This window comes from Cricetulus griseus, chromosome 6 (assembly GCF_003668045.3).
Source record: "Cricetulus griseus strain 17A/GY chromosome 6, alternate assembly CriGri-PICRH-1.0, whole genome shotgun sequence".
NCBI classification, from domain to species: domain Eukaryota; kingdom Metazoa; phylum Chordata; class Mammalia; order Rodentia; family Cricetidae; genus Cricetulus; species Cricetulus griseus.
In genome coordinates, this window is record NC_048599.1 from 95250255 (window position 1) to 95272977 (window position 22723).

Here is a 22723-nt window from a genome sequence, read left to right on the forward strand (position 1 = left end):
TTCTGTGCCTTTGAGTTGGATTTCTTCACCTTCTTCTATACCTATTATTCTTAGGTTTGGTCTTTCCACGGTATCCCATATTTCCTGGATATTTTGTGTTAGGGATTTGTTGGACTTAAGATTTTCTTTGGTTGATGAATCTATTTCTGCTAGTGTGACTTCAACTCCTGAGATTCTTTCTTCCGTCTCCTGTATTCTTTTGGTTATGCTTGCATCTTTAGTTCCTGATCCTTTACCCAGCTTTTCTGTTTACAGAATTCCCTAAGGTTGTGCTTTCTTTATTGTGTCTATTTCAGGTATTAGGTCTTGATCTGTTTCCTTGAGAGATTTGTTGATAGCTTATATTTTTTGGTTTGTTTATTTCCTCCATTTCTTTAAGGGATTTTCTCATGTCCTCTTTGAGGTTCTCTATCATTTTCATGAAGATGTTTTTAAGGTCATTCTCTTCTGCATTGTGATGTTCAGGTCTTGCTGGTGTATAGTTCCTAGTCTCTGGTGGTGTAATATTGGGTTTTCTGTTGTTGAATGGGCTTTTACATTGATCTCTTCTCATCCTTTCTTCTGGTGGGTGTAGCAGGAGGTCTCTTCCTCTGCTGGTGGGTATGGGACCAAGGTTCACTTCCAATGGATGCAAACAGTTCCAATACTCTAATATCTGTCCTCTTGTCATGGATAGAAGTGGCACTGTTACCAGGGATTTGGCAGTGTCTGAGTTTGGATCTGTTGAGCAGACTCCTGCCTCTGAGCATGGCCACCTACCGAGAACAGCCCCCCCTCCCCTGCCCCTGGGCTGGTGGATGGAAGCAGGACTGGCACCCTGGCCTCAGCAGTGTCTGGGTGCGCCAGATCCGGTGAGCAGTGCATATAATGTTTTTAACTAAGTTTGCCCCTTCTCTTGTGTCTCTCCCATTCTTCCCAATATCTTTTCTCCTCCCATAAAGTACCACTTCTGTTTTATGTCCTTTTGTGTATGTGTCTGTCATCTGACAAGTTCCAAAGCTCTTCATACAGGAACATGACTGAAGGGTTGTTTAGAAGAGCATGAACACTTTACCAATGAGTATATCTCTGAGTAAAAGTCTTTCCTCAGTCTATCAAGCATTAGCTGTGTATAAAGCCATAGATTGGAGTAGGACCCAATGATCTCTCCCTCTGCCATGATGTAATTTTTCTGTGTCTGAGACTAGAATGTATGATGTTTCATTAAGCAATAAGTTCTTATTATCTAGTTATGGTGGAAAATCAACAGCATTAATATTTATCTGAATTGTTTTGGGGGCTTGAGAAACTCCCTGACCATGCCTCATATGAAGGTATTCCCTGCTTGAATTTTATTTAAGAACATATCTTCTAGAAGCAGCTTTATGTACCCATAGAGCTACCTGCACTCAAATTCTATTTCATTTTTAATTAGTGAATTATCAGCTTTCTGGATGGCCTTTTTATATACAGTCTTAGCTGGCCCTTCTACCCTTACTCTTCCCAACTACACTGACACACATCCATACCTAAACCTATCCATTCCCTAGTATCCCTCTTTCCACATGGTCCGATATTGTTATTTTGGTCATTTATTTGTTTTGTTTTGATAAACCATTTCTTAGAGCAACTTCAGATTTATAGAAAAAAGCTGACCATGGAGCACAAAGTTTCTATATGTTCAACCCACCCACCCTGCAGATTTGCCCTACAATCTGTTTATGGCTTGCCTTGTTATGGAACTCTAGTTACAATTAGTAAGCTAATATTGATAGACTACTAATTAAAGTCCTTGCTTTATTTTAGGGTCCAGACTGTTTACAATTTTATGTATTTTGATAAATGTTTAATGTACCCCACTATAATTTTAGTGATTTAAATATCCCATCTTCTTTGCTTATTTCTCTCCTTGTGTTACCATTGGGAACACATACATAGTTTTTAAAGATTGGGTTAGTTTTGCCTTTTCCAAAATGTCATGTTGAAATTAGACAATATGTATCCTAAGCTGTTTTTTTTTCCACTTAGCAACATGTGTTTAAGGTCCCTCCATGTTTTCTGGTGTCTTGAGAACTCATTTTCATTCTTGATATTTAAATAATGTTACCTTGTATGATATAGAAATAAGGGGGAAAAAGAAGCTTGGAAAGTGGCTATAAAGTAGGAATGTTATTAATGCATTTTTCAGAGTAAAGAGAACACCTTTTATTGTATTATGAGTAAAATGGAAAGAAGAGCATCTATATCAATGTTGCTTACTGAAGACTTTTTGTCCTACAGACTCTATAACAAGGAAGAGTTACATAAAGAGAGATCATTACTGAGCTGGGCTTTTTATAGGCAAACAGTTCCTGGGTTTGGTAAAGGGAGCAGGTGACCTTGTAACCAGAGAGCAATGCTTGCCCTTTCTGCTCTGGGTCCTGTGACATCACATGTAGCTTCATTTTCTATAATTATGTGCAGCAGGGTGAAGAAATTCAACTTATTTAAGTGATGGAGAAGGATGAGGAAGCAAAGGAATTAGTTGAGGGAGAGAAGGATGCCACAAGGAGAAGGGAGAAGGAAAGGATGATGATGGCAGGAGGAAGTATGGTCTTATATTTTACTGCTTTTCTTATAAATTGTCTACCAGCATCAATTATTTAATGGAGCCATTCTACATGAAGTTGAAAGTTCTATTAAAACATTATTTCAATGACAAAACATGCAACAGTATAACATTTTGAGCTCATAGAACTGCAGCCAAATGTCAGTAATAACATTAACTCTGTTTTATTTTATAATTCTCATGCTGTTTGGATTTAGAGAGTTTTCTAAAATGGAGACACATTTACCGTAGAAACAAAATGGCTGAAAATGATTGAGAACGTGGGGAAAGACTACATTTGAGTTCACTAAAGCTATTATAATGCACAAAATCCTTGAAAGTGTAAATAAATGGAATTAATTTTCCCTTTGTGAACAGCAAATGCCGAGCTACATGTTACCATGGATACTACATGTTACTTGGAGTCTTGTTCTTTTCTTAGCAATAAAGACCATCAAACATTAAGACCATGCCGTATTCTCAGCATGCTTCTTGGATTTATGAGACAAAGCAAGTACATACTTTGCTATGCTAAATCTGGTTCAAAAACACAGCTTTACTTGTTCCTCAGAGAGGAAGTGATACTCATAGCTGTATCATATAATAACGTTGAAAATACTGCAATAGATATATGAGTGTCCACGTGATACAACTGAGATTATTGGAAAACCATAGTTTTTCCTCTAATCAGCAAATATCTAGAAATGCATGTGGTATTTTGTTCAGTTAATATTGATTTAACTATCCCTTAGATAAAATTACATGTTTTGAGCTTCCTTTGTTTTGAGCTATGATTGACAGTTAAGTGAGTTTTAGGTTGTGAGATTGTTAGAAGATCTATGATGTTAGTTAGGCACACACACACACATACACATATACTACATGTACACATACACACAATTTCCCCTTTATCATGATGCAGGATGCACAAGAGTGAGTGATTAATGTAGTAACTGATAGCCCAATTCACTCATGCTGAGTTAACAAAAAAAAAGGCTTGTTTTATCTGGTAGAGTATTAGATGTTCTTGAATACACTGCTTGCAGGAGATGTCAGATTGCAGGGGGTTTTTCTTTTAAAAATACCTTGTCTGTATAATGCAGACAACATGAATTTTTTTCATTTCTTTTCATTTGAATTAATAACAAGATTGTTTTACATGTCAATTCCAGTTCCCTCTCCCTCCTCTCCTCCCCTACATCCCCTCAACTAAAACTCTACCTATCACATACCCTTTCTGCTCCCAAAGGAGGGTGATGCCTTCCATAGGGGGTCTTCAGAGTCTGTCATTCCCTTTGGGATAGGGCTAGGCCCACCCCCATTTGTCTTGGCTCAGGGAGTATCCCTCAGTGTGGGATGGGCTTCCAAATTCCATACCTATGCTAGGGATAAGTACTGATCTATTATTACAGGAGGCCCCATAGATTTCTGAGGTCTCCTCACTGACAACCATTTTCATGGGGTTTGGATCAGTCCCATGCTGCTTTCCCAGCTATCAGTTTGGGGACCAAGAGCTCCTCCTTATTCAGGTCAGCTGTTTCTGTGGGTTTCACCAGCCTGGTCTGGACCCCTTTGCTCATCACTCGCTCTTTTCTGCAACTGGATTCCAGTTCAGTTCAGTAGACAACATGACTTTTACAGTCCACATTACTACAAAGAAGCAATCATCTTCAAAGTCACCCATCTTTTTGTATTGTTTTAGTAACAATGATGGTTCCTTCTTTACCTGCTCATCACTAAACATTCAGTATCGTGTGAGAGGTTGTAACTAAAACTCTTTCCATCAAAAGCCAGAGACAGCGCAGTTTTTTTGCAACCCAGTTTCTTACCAAGGCATCTTAGTCAGGTTTTCTAGTGCTGTGATAAAACACTATGAGAAAAAAGCAGCTTGAGAAGGAAAGGGTCTCTTTCATCTTACAACTCTCAGGTTGTACTGTTTCACTGACAGAAGTCAGAGTAGGGACTCAAGGCAAAAACCTGGAGGCAGGAACTGAAGCAGAGGCAGCCATGGAGGAGTGCTGCTTACTAGCTCACTCAGCCTGCTTTGTTATACAACCCACCACCATGCCAGGTATGGTATGGCCCACAAAGGGCCAGGCTCTCCAGCATCCATCATTTATCAACAAAATGGCCCACTGGTCTGCCTACAGGCCAATGTTATGGAGGGATATTTTTACTTGAGTCTTTTATTTTTTAATTTGAATTAGAAACAAGATTGTTTTACATGTCAATCCCAGTTCCGTCTCCCTCCCCTCCTCCCTTGCCATCCCCCCAACTAAAACCCTACCTATCACATACCCTTTCTGCTCCCAAGGGAGGGTGATGCCTTCCATAGGGGGTCTTCAGAGTGTCATATACTTTGGGATAGGGCCTAGGATCACCCCCATGTGTCTTGGCTCAGGGAGTAACCCTCCATGTGGGATGGGCTCCCAAAGTCCACACCTATGCTAGCAATAAGTACTGAACTACTACAGAAGGTCCTGAAGATTTCTGAGGTCTCCTCACTGAAATGCATGTTCCTGTGGTCTGGATCAGTCTCATGCTGGTATCCCAGCATTCAGTCTGGGGACCAAGAGCTCCTGTTGTTAAGGCCAGCTGTTTCTGTGGGTTTCACCAGCCTGGTCTCGACACCTTTGCTCATCATTCGTCCTTCTCTGAAACTGGATTCCAGTTCAGTTCAGTAATTAGTTGTGGTGTCTGCTTCTACTTCTACCAGCTGCTGCATGAAGGCTATAGGATGGCATATAAGTCAGTCATCAATCTCATTATCAGGGGAGGGCATTTAAGGTAGCCTCTCCTCTGTTGCTTAGATTGTTAGTTGGTGTCATCTTTGTAGATCTCCAGACATTTCCTTAGTGTCTGATTACTCTTTAAACCTAAAATGTCTCCCTCTATTATGATATCTCATTTCTTGTTTTCTTCTATTCATTGCCTGACTCAACCTTTCTGCTCTGTCATGTCCTCCTCACCCCTCCTCTTCTCCCCTTCTCATTCTCCTAGCTCCCTCCCCCCTCCTTTCATGCTCCCAATTTTCTCAGGAGATCTTGTCCCTTTCCCCCTCTCCAGGGGATTATGTATGTCTCTCTTAGGGTCCTCCCTGTTTACTAGCTTCTCTGGCAGTGTGGATTGTAGGCTGGTAATCCTTTACTCTATGTCTAAAATCCACATATGAGTGAGTACATACCATGTTTGTCTTTTTGTGATTGGTTTACCTTTCTCAGAATGGTTTCTTCTAGTTCCATCCATTTTCCTACAAATTTCAAGATTCCATTGTGGTTTTTTTTCTGCTGAGTAGGACTCCATTGTGTAAACCTACCACATTTTCTCTATCCAGTTGAGGGGGCATCTAGGTTGCTTCCAGGTTCTGGCTATTACAAATAGTACTGCTATGAACATTGTTAAACAGATGTCCTTGTTGTATGAGAGTCTTTCTTTCCAATTAGTCTAACATATCAAATTGACCTAAAACCAACCAACACACATAGCAAAGGTATCTAGGAAGAAAAAGGAATGCAAGAGGTAATAGGTTCTAGGACCCTATAGTAGTGGAGTTGCTGTGGGCTTTAGCTTTCTCTTGCCTCTTATCCCTACTGCTGATCACTTCAGTTGTGCTAACTTGTGTGGCTGGCTCAGCACCTGAAGACATTGCACACAAGGGTTCTGCTTCTATTCCTTACCTGACATTCTAGGAGGAGGGAATGAAAAATCCAAGACTCCACTTTACAGAACTGAGAACCCTTGTAACCACTCGATACCTTGGGCTATATCAAGTACATCCAAGAAATTTGAAGTAGCTTATTATTTGGGAGTTTAAATTATATGAAAATAATAGGCAAGTGAGAAATAAAAGCCTCTTGATGAATTCAGCAGCTTACGAGCAAGATATCTACTATAAACTTGTGTTGAAAACAACTTTCTCCATTTTAATTTACAGAAAGTGCATTTGCAATATTCAGATTTAATCATAGAAATGTGTGGGAGAAAGTGATTTCCATCATACTCTTTATCCCCTACCTAAAGTAAATTGGGGTCAAAGGAATGAAGATGTAATTAACTACTTGAAATAGGGCAAAAAGAGGCTAGTCATTCACTGACTGAATAAGGATGGATGAGCTAGCTTTTTTCTCTTGGATATTTTGATTATATTACAGATATTAGCATTTTAAATGGAAAGGAAGGGGCATATAGATATTTGAAGTATGATAATTAAAGGGAAAATTAGCATCATCACCTACTACCCCAGGTATGCAAGCTATCTCTGATTCAACACATGAAATTCAATCCATAATCTAAAGAAGAAATGGGGTCATGCCAAGATATGTAGAAAAATATTTGACAAAATCCAACATCCATTCATGCTCCAAATCTAATAAACTAGAAAGAGTTGACAATATCCTCAACTTGATAAAGAATATGTCCTCAAGTGGAGGGGTAGTCAAATGGGAGTAGTCAAATGGCTACAAATGGGAGCAGTCAGGAGATGTTGGTCCAACAAGACTTGGTCCTAAAATCTTACCTACACAAAAGGAATAAGTTAATAAGAAGAATTACATTACATAGGGACAACCATTAATAGCATGTATTATATTCTGGAAAATGACCAAGAGTAAACTTTAAACAAAAATGGTAAATATATGAACTAATAAGTAATAGTAAGCAGTCTATTCACTGAATAATGTATTATTTCAAAAGGTTATGCTATAGCAAATCTTTGCATTTTTCCATCTGTAAATAAATTGGAAACATGAGAATCTACAAAAACCTTGAAAATCACATCATCTCTAATGGTGATCAATGTGGAATTTTCTACTAAATCAAGAAAAAGGAAGGATATCCCATCTTCACCCCAGACTTTCAATATGGCTGCATGTACTAGCCAACACAATAAGGCAATAAAATAGGATTGCTTGTACTGAGAAGGAAGAAATAAAATTATCTGTTTACAATGACATGATTGTGTACCATGTCTGAAAGAACTGATGGAACAAGAACAAAGCAAGCCCTCCTGCTGAAGTGATACAGCAGGGTTGCAGGACAGGAGGGGAATTGAGTGTGGCATTCTGAGTCAACTGCTTTATTGCCACCGGAGACAAACAAATGGAGGTACCATTTACATTAGCATCCTCAAACTGAAATGCTTGGTATAAATCTGACAAAATGTGTAGAAACATCTAGAGTAGGAAAACCGAAAGATACTGATGGAAGAAACAGAGTTAAGAGGTAATTCATGTTCGTAAGTGCAAAGATTCAGTTTGGTCAAAATGTTATTTGACCTGACCCAAGTTGATCTACAGATCTAGTACTATCCCAATCAGATCTTAATTTAGTATATTTGTTTTGCTGACATTTTCTAAAGTTTGAATGGAGAAAGAACAGCTCTAGAATAGATAATATAATGTGAAAGTACATAAAGTTAGAGGACTATTCCCCCTCACTTCAAAGTTTACAACTGTGAAAGTTCCTGAAAACACACATACACACACACACACACACACACACACACACACACACACACACACACACACACACATCCCTTGCTCTCAACTTTTGCAAGGTTAATTAACTTATTAGAAATTTAACAATGTAGAAAAGTTAAAAGGTTGTAAGTCCAGAGCCAAATTACATTGGGCCATCTTAGGCCCCCTTCATAGCCTTTTATTGACCTCCTCTGTGAGTGATCTAACAACTTTGTAGCCATTAGTACATCCTTTGGAATGTACACAGCCCATTCTCCATAGCCAAAGGGCTAAGGATGGCATCAGGTGGCATCTGAGGCCTGAGCTAAGATTTCCCTTCACCTCTGTGCCCCACCTACCTGATGGCTTCTATCAATGTATTTTCCAAATGTCCTAATTGTTACAATGTTAAAATGTAGGGTTTGGAGGTAAACAGAATCTGGTTTCCTGAGCCACAATCCCTCATATTTGGCTCTTAAATCGACTGTTATCTCGTTTGAGGTGAGAGATGTGGTTTAGTGAAAGAATAGACATTTAGACAAATAGAATATACTAAAAAGCACAGAAATGGACCATAGTGTTTAATTAATTGATTTAAAAACAGATTTATTTTATCCAATTAATTAATTTACTTTTACTACCTATGTGTATGTTTGTATGTCATGTGTATGCTGGTTCCTGAGGGGCCGCTCTTGTGGACCTGAAGACATAGGTAGTATGAGGCTCCTGACAGTAGTGCTGGGAATTGAAATTTGGTCCTCTGAAATGCCTTGTAACTGCTGACCCATCTCTCTAGCCCCTAGTTGGCTGATCTTTGACAAAGGAGTTAGGGCTTTGGAACAAGAATCTTTTCAGTAAATGATGTTTAAACATGATATCTACATGCAAAAAGGACACATAGTAGCTGCAAACTGCTATGGTTTGAATGTGGCCTCTAGATTCATGGGATGGAAACAGAATCCTCATGCACCAACTAGGGGAGGCCAATCCTGACTGGGAGTTTGTAGGTGGTCATAGCTCCCCCTGGATGAACATACTGCCATTATGAAAGGTTCTTGAGAGAGCCTTTGCTCTCTCCATCTCTCTGCCCTTCTTCCATGTGATGCCCAGAAATGCAGCAAGAAGCTTTCCAGATGATGCCACTGTCATTTCAAACTGGTCTCCAGAACACTGGGAAATAAATCTCTATAATGCATAAAATACCTTCAAGTTTCCTGCTTCGGCAGCATGAACTGTGTTATGATAAAGACCTCATATCCTTCGAAAGGATCACACACTTAAGCATAAAACACAAACCATAACATTGCAAAAGACAACACAAAAAATTATGTGACCCAGGGTTTAATAATGACAGAATACAACACCAAAGGCACAGTGTATGAAAGTAAGAGTTGAAAGCTGAAGTTTGTTAAAATTAAAAATGTTCTGTCAAAGACATCGTTGAGAAAATAAAAAGACAAGACACAGACAGGGACAATATATGCACAAGGCATGGTTATTAAAGGACTTTCATTTAAAACACACAAAAAATGTTTTAAAATAAGAATAAGAAAGCAACCTGATTGAAACTCAAATGTATATTAGTAAGTGAAAAGAGCCAATCTTGAAAGACAGTTTACTACATGATTTGAACTCTGTGACATTTGGGGAAAGAAAACAGAACAGAAGCCATGACATGATCAGTAACTTCCAAAGAACCACACGGTGGAGGCAGATGCTCTAACGGGAAAGTGAATTTTCAGCAACCCTGCCGTGAATTACAATAGAAAGTGCTATACCATTTAAGTCTGCTTCAAATGTTAAATTTTTATGCTGTTGTTTAAAAGGTAACTCAGCATGATTTTCTGTGTCCAGTAATAGGATTTTAATGAGTGAGATGACTTAAAGTTGATTATTTGCAGTTAAAAATCTCAAAGTCTGAAGAAATTGTCACCTGGATGTTTAATTTCCAGGTCAGACGTTGCCATTCTGTACAATGACCGCTCGGTGCTTGAGAACCACCACGTGAGTGCAGCCTATCGACTTATGCAAGAGGAAGAAATGAATATCTTTGTAAATTTATCTAAAGATGACTGGAGGTGAGTTTCAGAGAAAACCCAAGGGAAACTGACCCTTAGGAACAACGTAAGTTATGTTATTAAAGTGAGGAAAGCAGGTGAAACACCAGGTTTCTCCTTATTACAAGCTCAGTACCTGCTGAGTAGATGCTCTTAGGAACAGGCCTTTGAAGGCCCAGTCGAGGCATGGGTCTTGTCTGCTAGACGGATAACTATCTTCAAATTGATGTGGTGCCCACACAAGTGTGTAAGACCACATCTCATACCTCAAATACCTAAGGACATTTGTAGTGGAGCTTGGATTTTATTTTTATAACTAATACGTAGCTTATATAAATTCCAAATTTTAGCATCATGTTCATTCTTCTCTCGAGTTAACTTTGCTGTTGTGCAGCTTAGCTTTAAAAAAGTAAAAACCTTCATCTATAAACAAAACTTACAACTATACTAACATGACCCACAGTGTGAAGTAAAATACTGTATGCTTCTCCCAGGACTAAAATGTATATTAATAACTTTCATTGTCTTTCTGTTGAATTATCTTTTTTTTCTTTCTTGATGTTAAATCTTGTTTATTCAGCGGGATGGTGGTGGCCCTTGCCTTTAATCCTAGCACTTGGGAGGCAGAAACAGGCAGATCTCTGTGAGTTCGACACCAGTCTGGTCTATAGAGCAAGTTCCAGGGAAAGTTCTAAAGCTATAGAGAAACCCTGTCTTCAAAAATAAAACACAAAACAAAAAAACAAAAACCAAACTTTTTCTTTCAGTATGATTTTTATTTACTCTAGTTTTTTCTTTGTCATTTTATTTTATGTTTCTCTTCAGTAACTTCAGACATTTTTGTATTATTCAGTTAGCAAATAGTATAATAATCACTTAGATTGTAAAATTTAATAGATTTGACACTTTCTAATCACCAACAAAATACCTATTTACTGATATAACACCAATATAATATTACTGAGCACTAAAATCTGGTTATCTTGTCAAGGACCTGTGATTTTTCTGCTCTCAATCTTTTTTTATCAAAAATAAAAGAATTGCTCTTTTTATAAGAATATTTCACATGTGAAGCTGTATTTCTCTTGTGTAACAATTTGACTATTAATATAACATCTAGAATTTATCAAGTATTTAAATGCAAAGCATAGCCGGGTGGTGATGGTGGTACACGTCTTTAATCCCAGCACTCATGAGGCAGAGTCAGATGGATCTTTGTGAGTTCAAGGCCCAGCCTGGTCTACGGAGCTGGTTCCACTACAGCCCCAGCTGTTAAACAGAGAAACCCTGTCTCAAAAACAAAACAAAAAGCAAACATAGCATATTTATCACACTGTATAATTTCACAAAATTTTTGTCTCAATCTACTTAGCTAACAAAATGGTTTCAAGTTGATATTTAATGTGAATCCAGGTAAAAATTTCACTAAAAACTGTAATTGGGAATAATTTTCTTAACTACCTTCAATTCCTTTATTTACCTGAATACTTGGGTAAATTATTCTAAGCAGGCTGTCCAGTATTAGAAATGATAGCAGAATACTGACGTCTTGTTGCTTTCACCTAAAATAAGGTTGAACTGAGCACATGCAATTTTCAATAACAAATTCTAATATATTCCTGTTTTGAAAAATAAATCACCTTTTATGTAAAAAAAATTTAGGGAGGTGAGGTTTTTTTCTGTGTAGTAATGGATGTCTAGGAACTTGCTTCAGAATAACCTTGAACTCAGTTACACCTGCCTTTGCCTCCCAGGTGCTCAGATTAAAGCATGCATCACCCATCACCACAGCCAAACTAAAGATATTTTGATTCAAGATCATAGTTCAAGTTGCTCCATGCTTTGCTCCACAGTGAAAACAAAATATAATTGACTTGTTGTCTGTCTATAGAATCCTTAATAGAATAACTCGATTCTCTACTTAGAATGAGAATGTGTTACTCATACATAGGCTTTGTGATATGGTCACTGCATTTACACTATAGCATCTTGGCTAAAAGTTTAAACAGTGCCAATGAATATGTCTATGCTATACAGGATTGGATACCCAAAATTATCCCTTCTCATTAGCATCTGGACTTCTCTGAAGTGCCTGTGATGGCTGCTGAACACTGTGAAGTGGTTAAAGGGCCAGCTTTTGGAGTGGGAATTCTGGTTGAATCTTATCTCAGGCACATCCTAGCTGTATGACTGAGCATATGAACTCTCCTCTGGAGGGAAAGATTAATAGCCCTTTGCAGGTCTATGACAGCAATTAGATGTTTAGTGTACTGACAAAGGAACTACATGGTCCAAAGTCTATACATAGACTGGATAAATACTACTGGTAAAATGAGGAAGTGTAGGAAGGACCTTGAGAAACCATGCTCCTCTATGTCGCTTTCCTGGGGGCATTAAGCCAACTAATTTTGCTGGCCACATAGATTTAGAATATTCTCAAGCCCCATTGATTAGATATCTTACTTCTAAAGCATTCAAATGTATATTTAGGGACAAGGGTGATGGCTCGGTTACTAAAGCAGGTACCATGCAAGTACAATGACCTTAGTTCAATCCCCAGAACCCATGTAAAAATGCCAGGTGTGGTAGAACATGCTTGAAATCTTAGTCGTGGGGAGGCAGAGACAGCGGGATGCCTGGGACTTGCTATCCAGCCTGCCTAGCCTAATTGTCAAGCCCCATGCCAGTGAAAAAGAGTATTTCAAAAAACAATTGGACAGTACCCCTGGAAGTCTGATTTCTGGCCTCCACAGGAAAGTGTGCATGCGCATTGCCATCTACTTGTATATGTACCCACACACATAATCATATTTATAACAATGCTTCCTTAAAATGTCCAACTATCATTTCAAGTAAAAAAACAAAAAAACTAAACTTAGTAATTATAAGTTGGCATGAAATGTGGCATACAAAGGGAAAGCATCACATTTCTAAGGAGAATTTTTTTTTTTTTTGGTTTTTCGAGACAGGGTTTCTCTATGTAGCTTTGGAGCTTATCCTGGCACTCGCTCTGGAGACCAGGCTGGCCTCGAACTCACAGAGATCCGCCTGCCTCTGCCTCCCGAGTGCTGGGATTAAAGGCATGCACCACCAATGCCCGGCCTCTAAGGAGAATATTAAGTGACATGTTTCTTCTTCTTCTTCTTCTTCTTCTTCTTCTTCTTCTTCTTCTTCTTCTTCTTCTTCTTCTTCTTCTTCTTCTTCTTCTTCCTCAAATCCTGAGTGTCAATGACTAAAACAATGTCCAAACTCCTTGAGCACTATGCCATTTATAAGGGGACAGCTCTGTGTTCATAATTGTTAGGAAAAATAGTGTGGTCATTGATATTTACAGAAATGCCTCACTCCAAGCTAAGGAGGTGTCAAATAAACCATTCTCCTTCTGATGCCTCTGCAGGGATCTTCGGAACTTAGTGATTGAAATGGTGTTATCTACCGACATGTCAGGCCATTTCCAGCAAATTAAAAACATAAGAAACAGTTTGCAGCAGCCTGAAGGGTAGGTTGTTTTCTTGTGTCATATTCAAGTTCTGGGGTCTTGGGCTTAGAAAACAGTAGGTGATTATTTTGTTCTGGTAATTTAAACATCTCTTTGGTTTGGCAGGATTGACAGAGCCAAAACCATGTCCCTGATACTCCATGCAGCCGATATCAGTCACCCAGCCAAAACTTGGGAGCTGCACTACAGGTGGACCATGGCCCTAATGGAGGAGTTCTTCCGGCAGGTGCCTTTTTCACTGTGCTTTGTTCACTACTGTGAATATTGACATTACTTGTTTTTGTTTTTGTTTTTTTTTTCAGAATCCAATGCTTCGGACTTTTATTTTTAATTAGTCAAAGCACACAATAAGGGTGCTTGGGAGAATTTAGTTATGTGTTAGAGAAATACATTAGATAACTCAAACTAGTACCAAATGTCTTTTAAAGAGATTGATGCCTCCAACATGAGAACATGGCAGTCAGGAAAAGAAAGGAATAGAAAAACAGGTTAGAATTATTATGTTACTAAGAGGTTTGAGATTGGAGATGCAAATGGCTTGCACAATGAAAAGACAAGGGGAGGATACACAAACTTCTATGTTTATCTCCCTGCTCAAAATCTAACCCCATGTGCAGCTGCAAAGGAGGCTGAGGAAAATGAAGCTGAGCAGACACATGCCTGACTGAAACGAGTATTAGCCTGGAGGAGAGGAGAGCCCTTCTCTCCACTGCAGCCATGTGCAAATTGTTTTCTGGGCAGTGTCCCTGCTCTGTCTAACATCTCCAAATCTAAAGTCCGGATACTGTAGTGTAAATGTGACGCTAACTACTCAAGACTGGCTTAAATGCTGCAAGTTAAAGCCCCAGCCTTCCAAAGGATAGGCTCCGCTCCAGACTGCAGTCCCAAGTGCAGCCATAGGGCATAGAAATATCGGTTTCCGAACAGCTAGCTACAAATTCAGTCTTACAAACCATTCTAGAGTTGGTAATTTGTTAGGCCATAGAACTAAGGGCTATTACTACCCTGACAATTAGAATTTTATCATAAAGGGTTTAATATGATAATGGCCAGATAAAGCAGTTAAGAAAAGGGTAGAGAGTCTTCCAGACATGGGTGTCTATAAGGTCCCTAGGTCTATATGTCCTATATGTCACCTTCCTGGGTTATGAATATGAACCCCAAATCTCCTATGAACTTCATTGTCCATGGTATTGTGAATTTCATTGCATAGGTGTGAAAAAATGTTAAAAGCATAACATGGGGCAATCTGTTGACTGAACTAAGACTGTACTTACAGGGCACTTTGTAGAATTATATAATTTCATTGCTTAAAAAGACAAAAGTTCAAAATCTCTTATCTATTTTTAACTTAAGAATGTAGGTGAAATTTAAGAGAATTGAACTAAAATAAGTTGAAGAGGAGGTAATAAATATTAAACCAAAAAGCACTGAAACAGAGCAAAGAAAAGCAATATCCCAAATTAATACAGAAAAAAACTGACATCATGAAAAGTAATGAAATTACTTGCAGGATCAAAAGAATGAAGAAATATACATGGAAGATGAATTATTATAATAGAGCATATGTATGTCAAAGGGGTATGAAATGGTATGCACAATTTATGCCAAAAATATTGATAATGGAAATAAAACTGCTTAACTCTTTGAGAAAGATATAAATTGGTAAATTAGACATAAAACAAAGCTACAAATTGAATATATTCATGTACTTACATTTTAGATGAATTTAAAATACAGTTCCAAATAAGAAAACCCAGGATTTATGCTAGTAAGATGGTCCAACAGTCAAGAGGACTGGCTGCTCTTCCAGAAGAAAAGGTCCTGGGTTCAATTCCCAGCACTCACATGGCTGCTCACAGCATCTGTAAACTTCAGTATTAGGGAATCTGATGGATCATTTCTGGCTTCTGAGGGCACCAAACACACATGTAGCATACACACATACATACAGGCAAAACATCTATACACAGAAAATCATGATAGAGGAAGAAAAGAAATTGGCAGCATATCTCTCATAAAACCAGGCAAAGATATTTCAAATAAAGGAAATTATAACCCATATCTGCCATGATTCTAGATGGGGAACTCTTAAAATATTAGCAAGTCAAATCCAATAATATTGTAAAAGAATACATAGCATGGCTTCAGCTTGCATGTCGAGCATTTTTTTAATTACACTGAACTATATTAAAAGAATAAACAGGAAAATCACATTGTCATGTCAATAGACCCACAGAATGCAATTAACAAAATCCAACATTTTGATACAGAAAATCCCACCAAAGTAGTTAGAAAATATTTCTTAGCCTAATAAAGGGTCAAAGGCTCATAACTAATACTTCAAGGTGAAATGCAGAACATTTTTATTCTTAGATCAGAGTATCAACTATATTTCTATTAAGTGTTTCATTTGATGTCCTAATCAGTACAAATGAGTTCTCAAAGGAAATAAAGAACAGAGTGGATAAAATGAAACTTGTGTTGTTGCAAAAACAGCAGAATCCACACATGGTTTTACAAGGTTGTAGAATCAATTGTAGTTCTCTACACAAGCAAGGAACAACTTGAAAATTAAGTTTAAAACATATTACTTATGAGAGTATAGAACAAACTACTAAGGAATACATTTAGCTAAATTCCTATAAAACCACCAAGAAAACAAGAAAGTATAGTAAGATAGATTTTCATTATATATACATATGTGTACATACATTATTATATATATATATATATTATATAATATATATATGTAATGTATAAATGCACAAATAGTCCATGTTAATGAGTTCTGCAGTTCATTTTCTGTGGCTGTGACAAAAATACTGACCAAAAGCAGATTGGGGAGGAAGGAGTTTATTATATCTTACAAGTTACAGCATTATCATGGGAAGCCAGGGCAGAAACTGAAGCAGGATTACATAGGGACACTACTTGCTATCTTGCTTTCCATGGTTTGCTCAGCTTGCTTTTTTTAGACAACCCAGAACCACCTGCCTAGAGGTGACAGTACCCAAAATGGGCTGGGCCCTATCCTATCAATCATTAATTAAGAAATGGCTCCACAGTGTTGCCTACAGGCCAGTCTGATGGAGACATCTCAGTTGAGGTTTGCTCTTCCCAGATGACAGAAACTTGTGTCTAGTTGTCAAATGGTAGGCAGAACAATGGATTAGAAATATTACTAATATAGAGCTGCTTTCAAAATTGATTAATATGTCTGGGATTGTGTTGTAAAAAATATTAGCAGACATCTTGGTAGAAGCTAGAAATCTGATCTTACAATAGGAATGTAAATGCACAAGTCTAAGTAGCCATGGCAAGAGATGGAGCATCCACTGTCCCGTGTTACATAATTAGCATTTCATAATATAGAAATTACCAGTCTGTCACTGGCATGTAGACAGGGAAATAGACCAATGTAGTATGACAGTGATTACAGAAATAAGGCTAGAGAGATGTGTGTAGTCATGTTATTTTCTTCATAGACACCAAAGAAAATAAGTTGGGAAAGACTTTCCACAATGCAAATACAACAATTATAAATGGGGCAGTAAGCAAATTTGTCTTTTATTTTTTCATAAGATTTATTTTCATTCTTATTTATGTGTATGCGTCTAGATCAGTGTGTGCCACATGTGTGTGGGTACCCTTCAAGGCCAGAGGCTGACTTCTGATGCCCTATCTTCAACTGTCATTATTGTTTTAGTTTAGATTTTTTTTTTTTTGCTTTTCATTCTGTTTATGTTTGGTCTCACTCTGTTGCACCTTATAGCTGGGTACTTACTCTGCATCCCAGCCTGGCTTTGAATTTAGGGCATTTCCTCTGCTTCAGCCCCCAAGCGCTTGTTTTAAAGGCATGCACTACCACACCTGGCTCTTCAATTGGTGCTGAGCAAAATTAGAAGATGAAAAGAACAGTCAAAGAATGTTGTAACTATGAGACTTGTTAGGAGTAACAACTCTCTCCATATCTCTTCCTTCCCTCCCTTCCTCCCTCCCCCCTTCCTCCCTCCCTCCCTCTCTCCTTCCCTCCCTCCCCCTCCCTCCCTTTCTCCTCCATCCCTCCCTCCATCCATCCACACACACATACATCTACCCACCTCCACTTTTCTCTCTGTGTGGATTCATATTAAGAGAAAGTGTTAATGTCTAAGTCAATTTTGTGTTGGTTTGTTTAAGTCCATTACTTTCTGACAAATGACATAGGAAATTTTAGGTACAATATATTTGGAGGGCAGAGTGAAGGAGACCAGCTCTTTGTTCATTTTCTTCAACCAGCTCTCTTCCTGTCTTTGGTCAGCTGCCTCAGTTCACCCTCTATCCAGGAGTAGTTGTGGCCAGAGGAGACAAAGGTGGTACCTAGAATCTACAGTCCTGAGAAGCATTGATTTTACACCTTGACTTAATGCCTGTGGCAGAGGAAGTTAGACAGGTCCTCATCTTCATGACAAGAGCTTTTCATATTTACAGTACATATAGTGTCTTTGCTTTGAGTGTTTAACAAGTCAACACAGGAGCTTTTGACTGCAATGAATACATTTGAAAGATACTCCATCCACTTCAACTGTGATTGACATAGAAGGCAGAGGTTCCAGGCAAATGACAACCAATAGCAAAGGAAGACATATTAATACCTCTTTATCTCTTCTTGGACACATATTGGGAATTAACATAATGAAATATAAAAATAACTACTACGGTAGTCGCTACTCAGAGTCATCTGACTCAAGCGACCTGCATGCTGGACCGAGTTCGGCGGCAGCGGGTTCTGAACACTGAACACCCAGAGGCAGTCTGGCCTCCATCCACCGGCCTAGGTAGGCCAGGAGCTGTTTCTGGCTCCTGTTTGTCGTCGCTGCTCACAGTCATCTGACACAAGTGACCTGCATGCCAGACGGAGTTCAGCAGTGGAATCCGACACACTGAGGCCCAGTGACAGCTCTGCTTCCAACTGCACACCCGAACACTACCAACACCCAGGTAACAGTGACACCTCCATCCACAAGAAGAGGACCAATATCAGAGTATTGGATCTGTTTGCATCTATCAGAAGAGAACCTTGGCCCCGCACCCACCAGGAGAACTAGAAACTCTTGCTACACCCACCAGAAGAAAGGATGAGAGGAGGACAAGTTAAAAGCACATCCAACAACAGAAAACTCAATATGACACCACTGGAGACTAGGAACCATACACCAGTAAGACCTGAACATCACAATGCAGATGAACCAGAAGAGAATGACATTAAAAGCATCTTCATGAAAATGATAGAGGACCTCAAAAAAGACATGAGAAAAATCCCTTAAAGAAATGGAAGAAAACACTAACCAAAAACTACAAGATATCAAGAAATCTCTCAAGGAAACAGTTCAAGACCTAAAAACTGAAATAGACACAATAAAGAAAGCACAATCTGAGGGAATGCTGGAAATAGGAAAGCTGGGGAAATGATCAGGAACTACAGATGTAAGCATAACCAACAGAATACAAGAGATGGAAGAGAGAATCCCAGGAGTTGAAGACACACTAGCAGAAATAGATTCATCAACCAAAGAAAATCTTAAGTCCAACAAATCCCTATCACAAAATATCCATGAAATATGGGATACCGTGAAAAGACCAAACCTAAGAATAATAGGCATAGAAGAAGGTGAAGAAATCCAACTCAAAGGCACAGAAAACATATCCAACAAAATCATAGAAGAAAACTTTCCCAACCTAAAGAAAGACATGCCAATGAAATTACAAGAAGCCTACAGAACACCAAATAGACTGAACCAAAAAAAGGTCACCTCGCCACATAATAATCAAAACACCAAACATTCACAACAAAGAGAAAATATTAAGGGCAGCAAGGGAAAAAGGTCAAGTAACCTATAAGGCAAACCTATCAGAATCACACCTGACTTTTCCTTGTAAACTCTGAAAGCCAGAAGGTCCTGGAGAGATACTCTACCTACACTAAGAATCCATGGATGCCATCCCAGACTACTATACCCAGCAAAGCTTTCCATCATTATAGATGGAGAAAACAAGATATTCCATGACAAAACCAGATTCAAACAATACATATCCACCAATCCAGCCCTACAGAAAGTACTGGAAGGAAAACTGCAACCCAGGGAAGTTAACTACAACCAGAAAAACATAGGCAATAGAAAATCCCAACTTACCAACAGTCAAAAAGAAAGAGGGATAGAATCCCACACATAATTTCTCCACCATCATCAAATCAAAAGCAAACAGAATGGACAATAATCAATGGTCATTAATATCCATCAACATTAATGGTCTTCACTCCCCTATAAAAAGACACAGATTAGCAGAATGGATAAGAAGACAGAATCCGTCCTTCTGCTACATACAAGAAACTCACCTCAACTTCAAAGACAGATGGTACCTAAGAATTAAAGGTTGGGGAAAGATAGATCTTCCAATCAAATGGACCCAAGAAGCAAGCAGGGGTGGCAATCCTAATATCCAATAAATTGGACTTTAAACTAAAATCAGTCAAAAGAGATGAAGGAGGTCATTTCCTACTCATCACAAGAGAAATCCATCAGGATGAAGTCTCAGTTCTGAACATTTATGCCCCAAATACAAAGGCATCCACATTTGTAAAAGAAACATTACTAAAACTCAAATCACACATAAAACCGCACACACTTATAGTGGGAGATTTCAACACCCCACTCTCACCACTGGAAAGGAACACCAGACAGAAACTTAACAAAGAAACAAAAGAACTAATAGAAGTTATGGCACAATTGGACTTAACATATCTATAGAACATTCCACCCAAATACAAAACAATTAACCTTCTTCACAGCACCACATGGAACCTTCTCTAAAATCAACCACATACTTGGCAACATAGCAAACCTCAACAAGTACAAAAGAATTGAAATAACCCCCCTTGTCTTATCAGAACACCATGTTTTAAAATTAGAATTCAGCAACAACACGAACTACAGAAAACCTACAAACTCATGGAAATTAAGTAACACCCAATTGCACAATTCATGTGTCTGGAAGAAATAAAAAAAGAAATTAAAGATTTCCTAGAATTCAATGAGAATCCGGACACAACATATCCAAACCTATGGGATACTCTGAAAGCAGTGCTAAGAGGAAAGTTCATAGCGCTAAATGCCTACATGAAGAAACAGGAAAATAATCACACTAGAGAATTAACAGCACACCTGAAAGCTTTAGAAAACAAAGAAGCCAATACACCCCGGAGGAGCAAACACCAGGAAATAATCAAATTGAGGGCTGAAATCAATAAAATGGAAACTAGGAGAAAAATACAAAGAATCAATATAACAAAAAGTTGGTTCTTCGAGAAAATCAACAAGATAGACAAACCTTTATCCAAACTTACCAAACAACAAAGAGTGAACATGCAAATTAATAAAATCAGGAATGAAAAGGGGGACATAACAACAGACACAGAGGAAATCCAGAGAATCATCAGGTCACAATTTGAAAACTTATATTCCTCAAAATTTGAAAATCTAAAGGAAATGAACAATTTTCTGGACAGATTTCACTTACCAAAATTAAATCAAGAACAGTTAAGCTACTTAAATAGACCTATAACCTCTAATGAAATTGAAGCAGTCATTAGAAGTCTCCCAACCAAAAAAACCCCAGGGCCAGATGGCTTCAGTGCAGAATTCTATCAGAAATTCAAAGTACAGCTAATACCAGTTCTCCTCAAAGTATTCCACACAATAGAAGCAGAAGGGTCATTACCAAACTCTCTTTATGAGGCTTCAATAACCTTTATACCCAAGTCACACAAATACACAACTAAGAAAGAGAACTACAGACCAATATCCCTAATGAACATCGATGCAAAAATTCTCAATAAGATATTGGCAAATCGAATCCAAGAACACATCAGAGAAATCATCCATCCCGATCAAGTAGGCTTCATCCCAGGGATGCAAGGATGTTTCAATATACAAAAATCCATCAATGTAATCCACTATATAAACAGACTGAGGAAAATAATCACATGATCCTCTCACTAGATGCTGAAAAAGCCTTTGACATAATCCAACACCCCTTCATGATAAAGGTCCTGAGAAATCAGGGATAACAGGAACATACCTCAACATAATAAAAGCAATATATAGCAAGCCAGCAGCCAACATCAAATTAAATGGAGAGAGTATCAATCTAATTCCTCTAAAATCAGGAACAAGACAAGGCTGTCCACTCTCTCCATATCTCTTCAATATTGTCCTTGAAGTTCTAGCTAGAGCAATAAGACAACAAAAGGAGATCAAGGGAATACAAATCGGAAAGGAAAAAGGCAAAATCTCACTATTTGCAGATGATATGATAGTCTACATAAGTGACCCGAAAAACTCAAACAGGGAACTCCAACAGCTGATAAAGACCTTCAGCAAAGTGGCAGGATACAAGATTAACTGAAAAAAATCTGTAGCCCTACTATATACGGATGACACATTGGTGGAGAAAGAAATCAGAGAAGCATCACCCTTTACAATTGCCACAAACAACATAAAATACCTTGGAGTAACATTAACCAAAAAAGTGAAAGACCTGTACCTTAAGAATTTTGAGTCTCTAAAGAAAGAAATTAAAGAAGATATCCCAAAATCTAAAGATCTCCCATGCTCTTGGATAGACAGGATCAACATAGTAAAAATGACAATCTTGACTAAAGCAATCTACACATTCAAAATAAGTCTTCACTGACCTTGAAAGAACAATTGTCAACTTTATATGGAGAAACAAAAGACCCAGGATAGCCAAAACAACCCTGTACAATAGATGAACTTCTGAAGGCATCACCATCCCTAACTTTAAGCTTTATTACAGAGCTATAGTCCTGAAAACAGCTTGGTATTGGCACAAAAATAGACGGGTAGACCAATGGAATAGAGTTGAAAACCCTGAAATTAACACATACACCTACGAACACCTGATTTTCAACAAACAATCCAAATATATACGCTGGAACAAAGAGAACATCTTCAACAAATGGTTCTGGCATAACTGGATGCAAACATGTAGAAGACTACAGATAGACCCAAGCCTTTCGCCTTGCACAAAACTTAAGTCAAAATGGATCACAGATCTCAACATAAACCCAGCCACACTGAAC

At 38.3% G+C, this 22723-nt stretch overlaps 1 protein-coding gene across 1 annotated transcript in view; it reads left to right on the forward strand.

Annotated features, from left to right (window-relative positions):
• Pde1a (phosphodiesterase 1A) overlaps positions 1-22723 on the forward strand; it is a 299343-nt gene that overhangs the window by 248152 nt on the left and 28468 nt on the right. The window contains exons 8-10 of the mRNA XM_035446645.1: positions 9975-10100; positions 13477-13578; positions 13684-13804. Of these exons, the coding sequence (XP_035302536.1) occupies positions 9975-10100; positions 13477-13578; positions 13684-13804 (349 nt within the window). The remainder of the gene's footprint in view (positions 1-9974; positions 10101-13476; positions 13579-13683; positions 13805-22723) is intronic.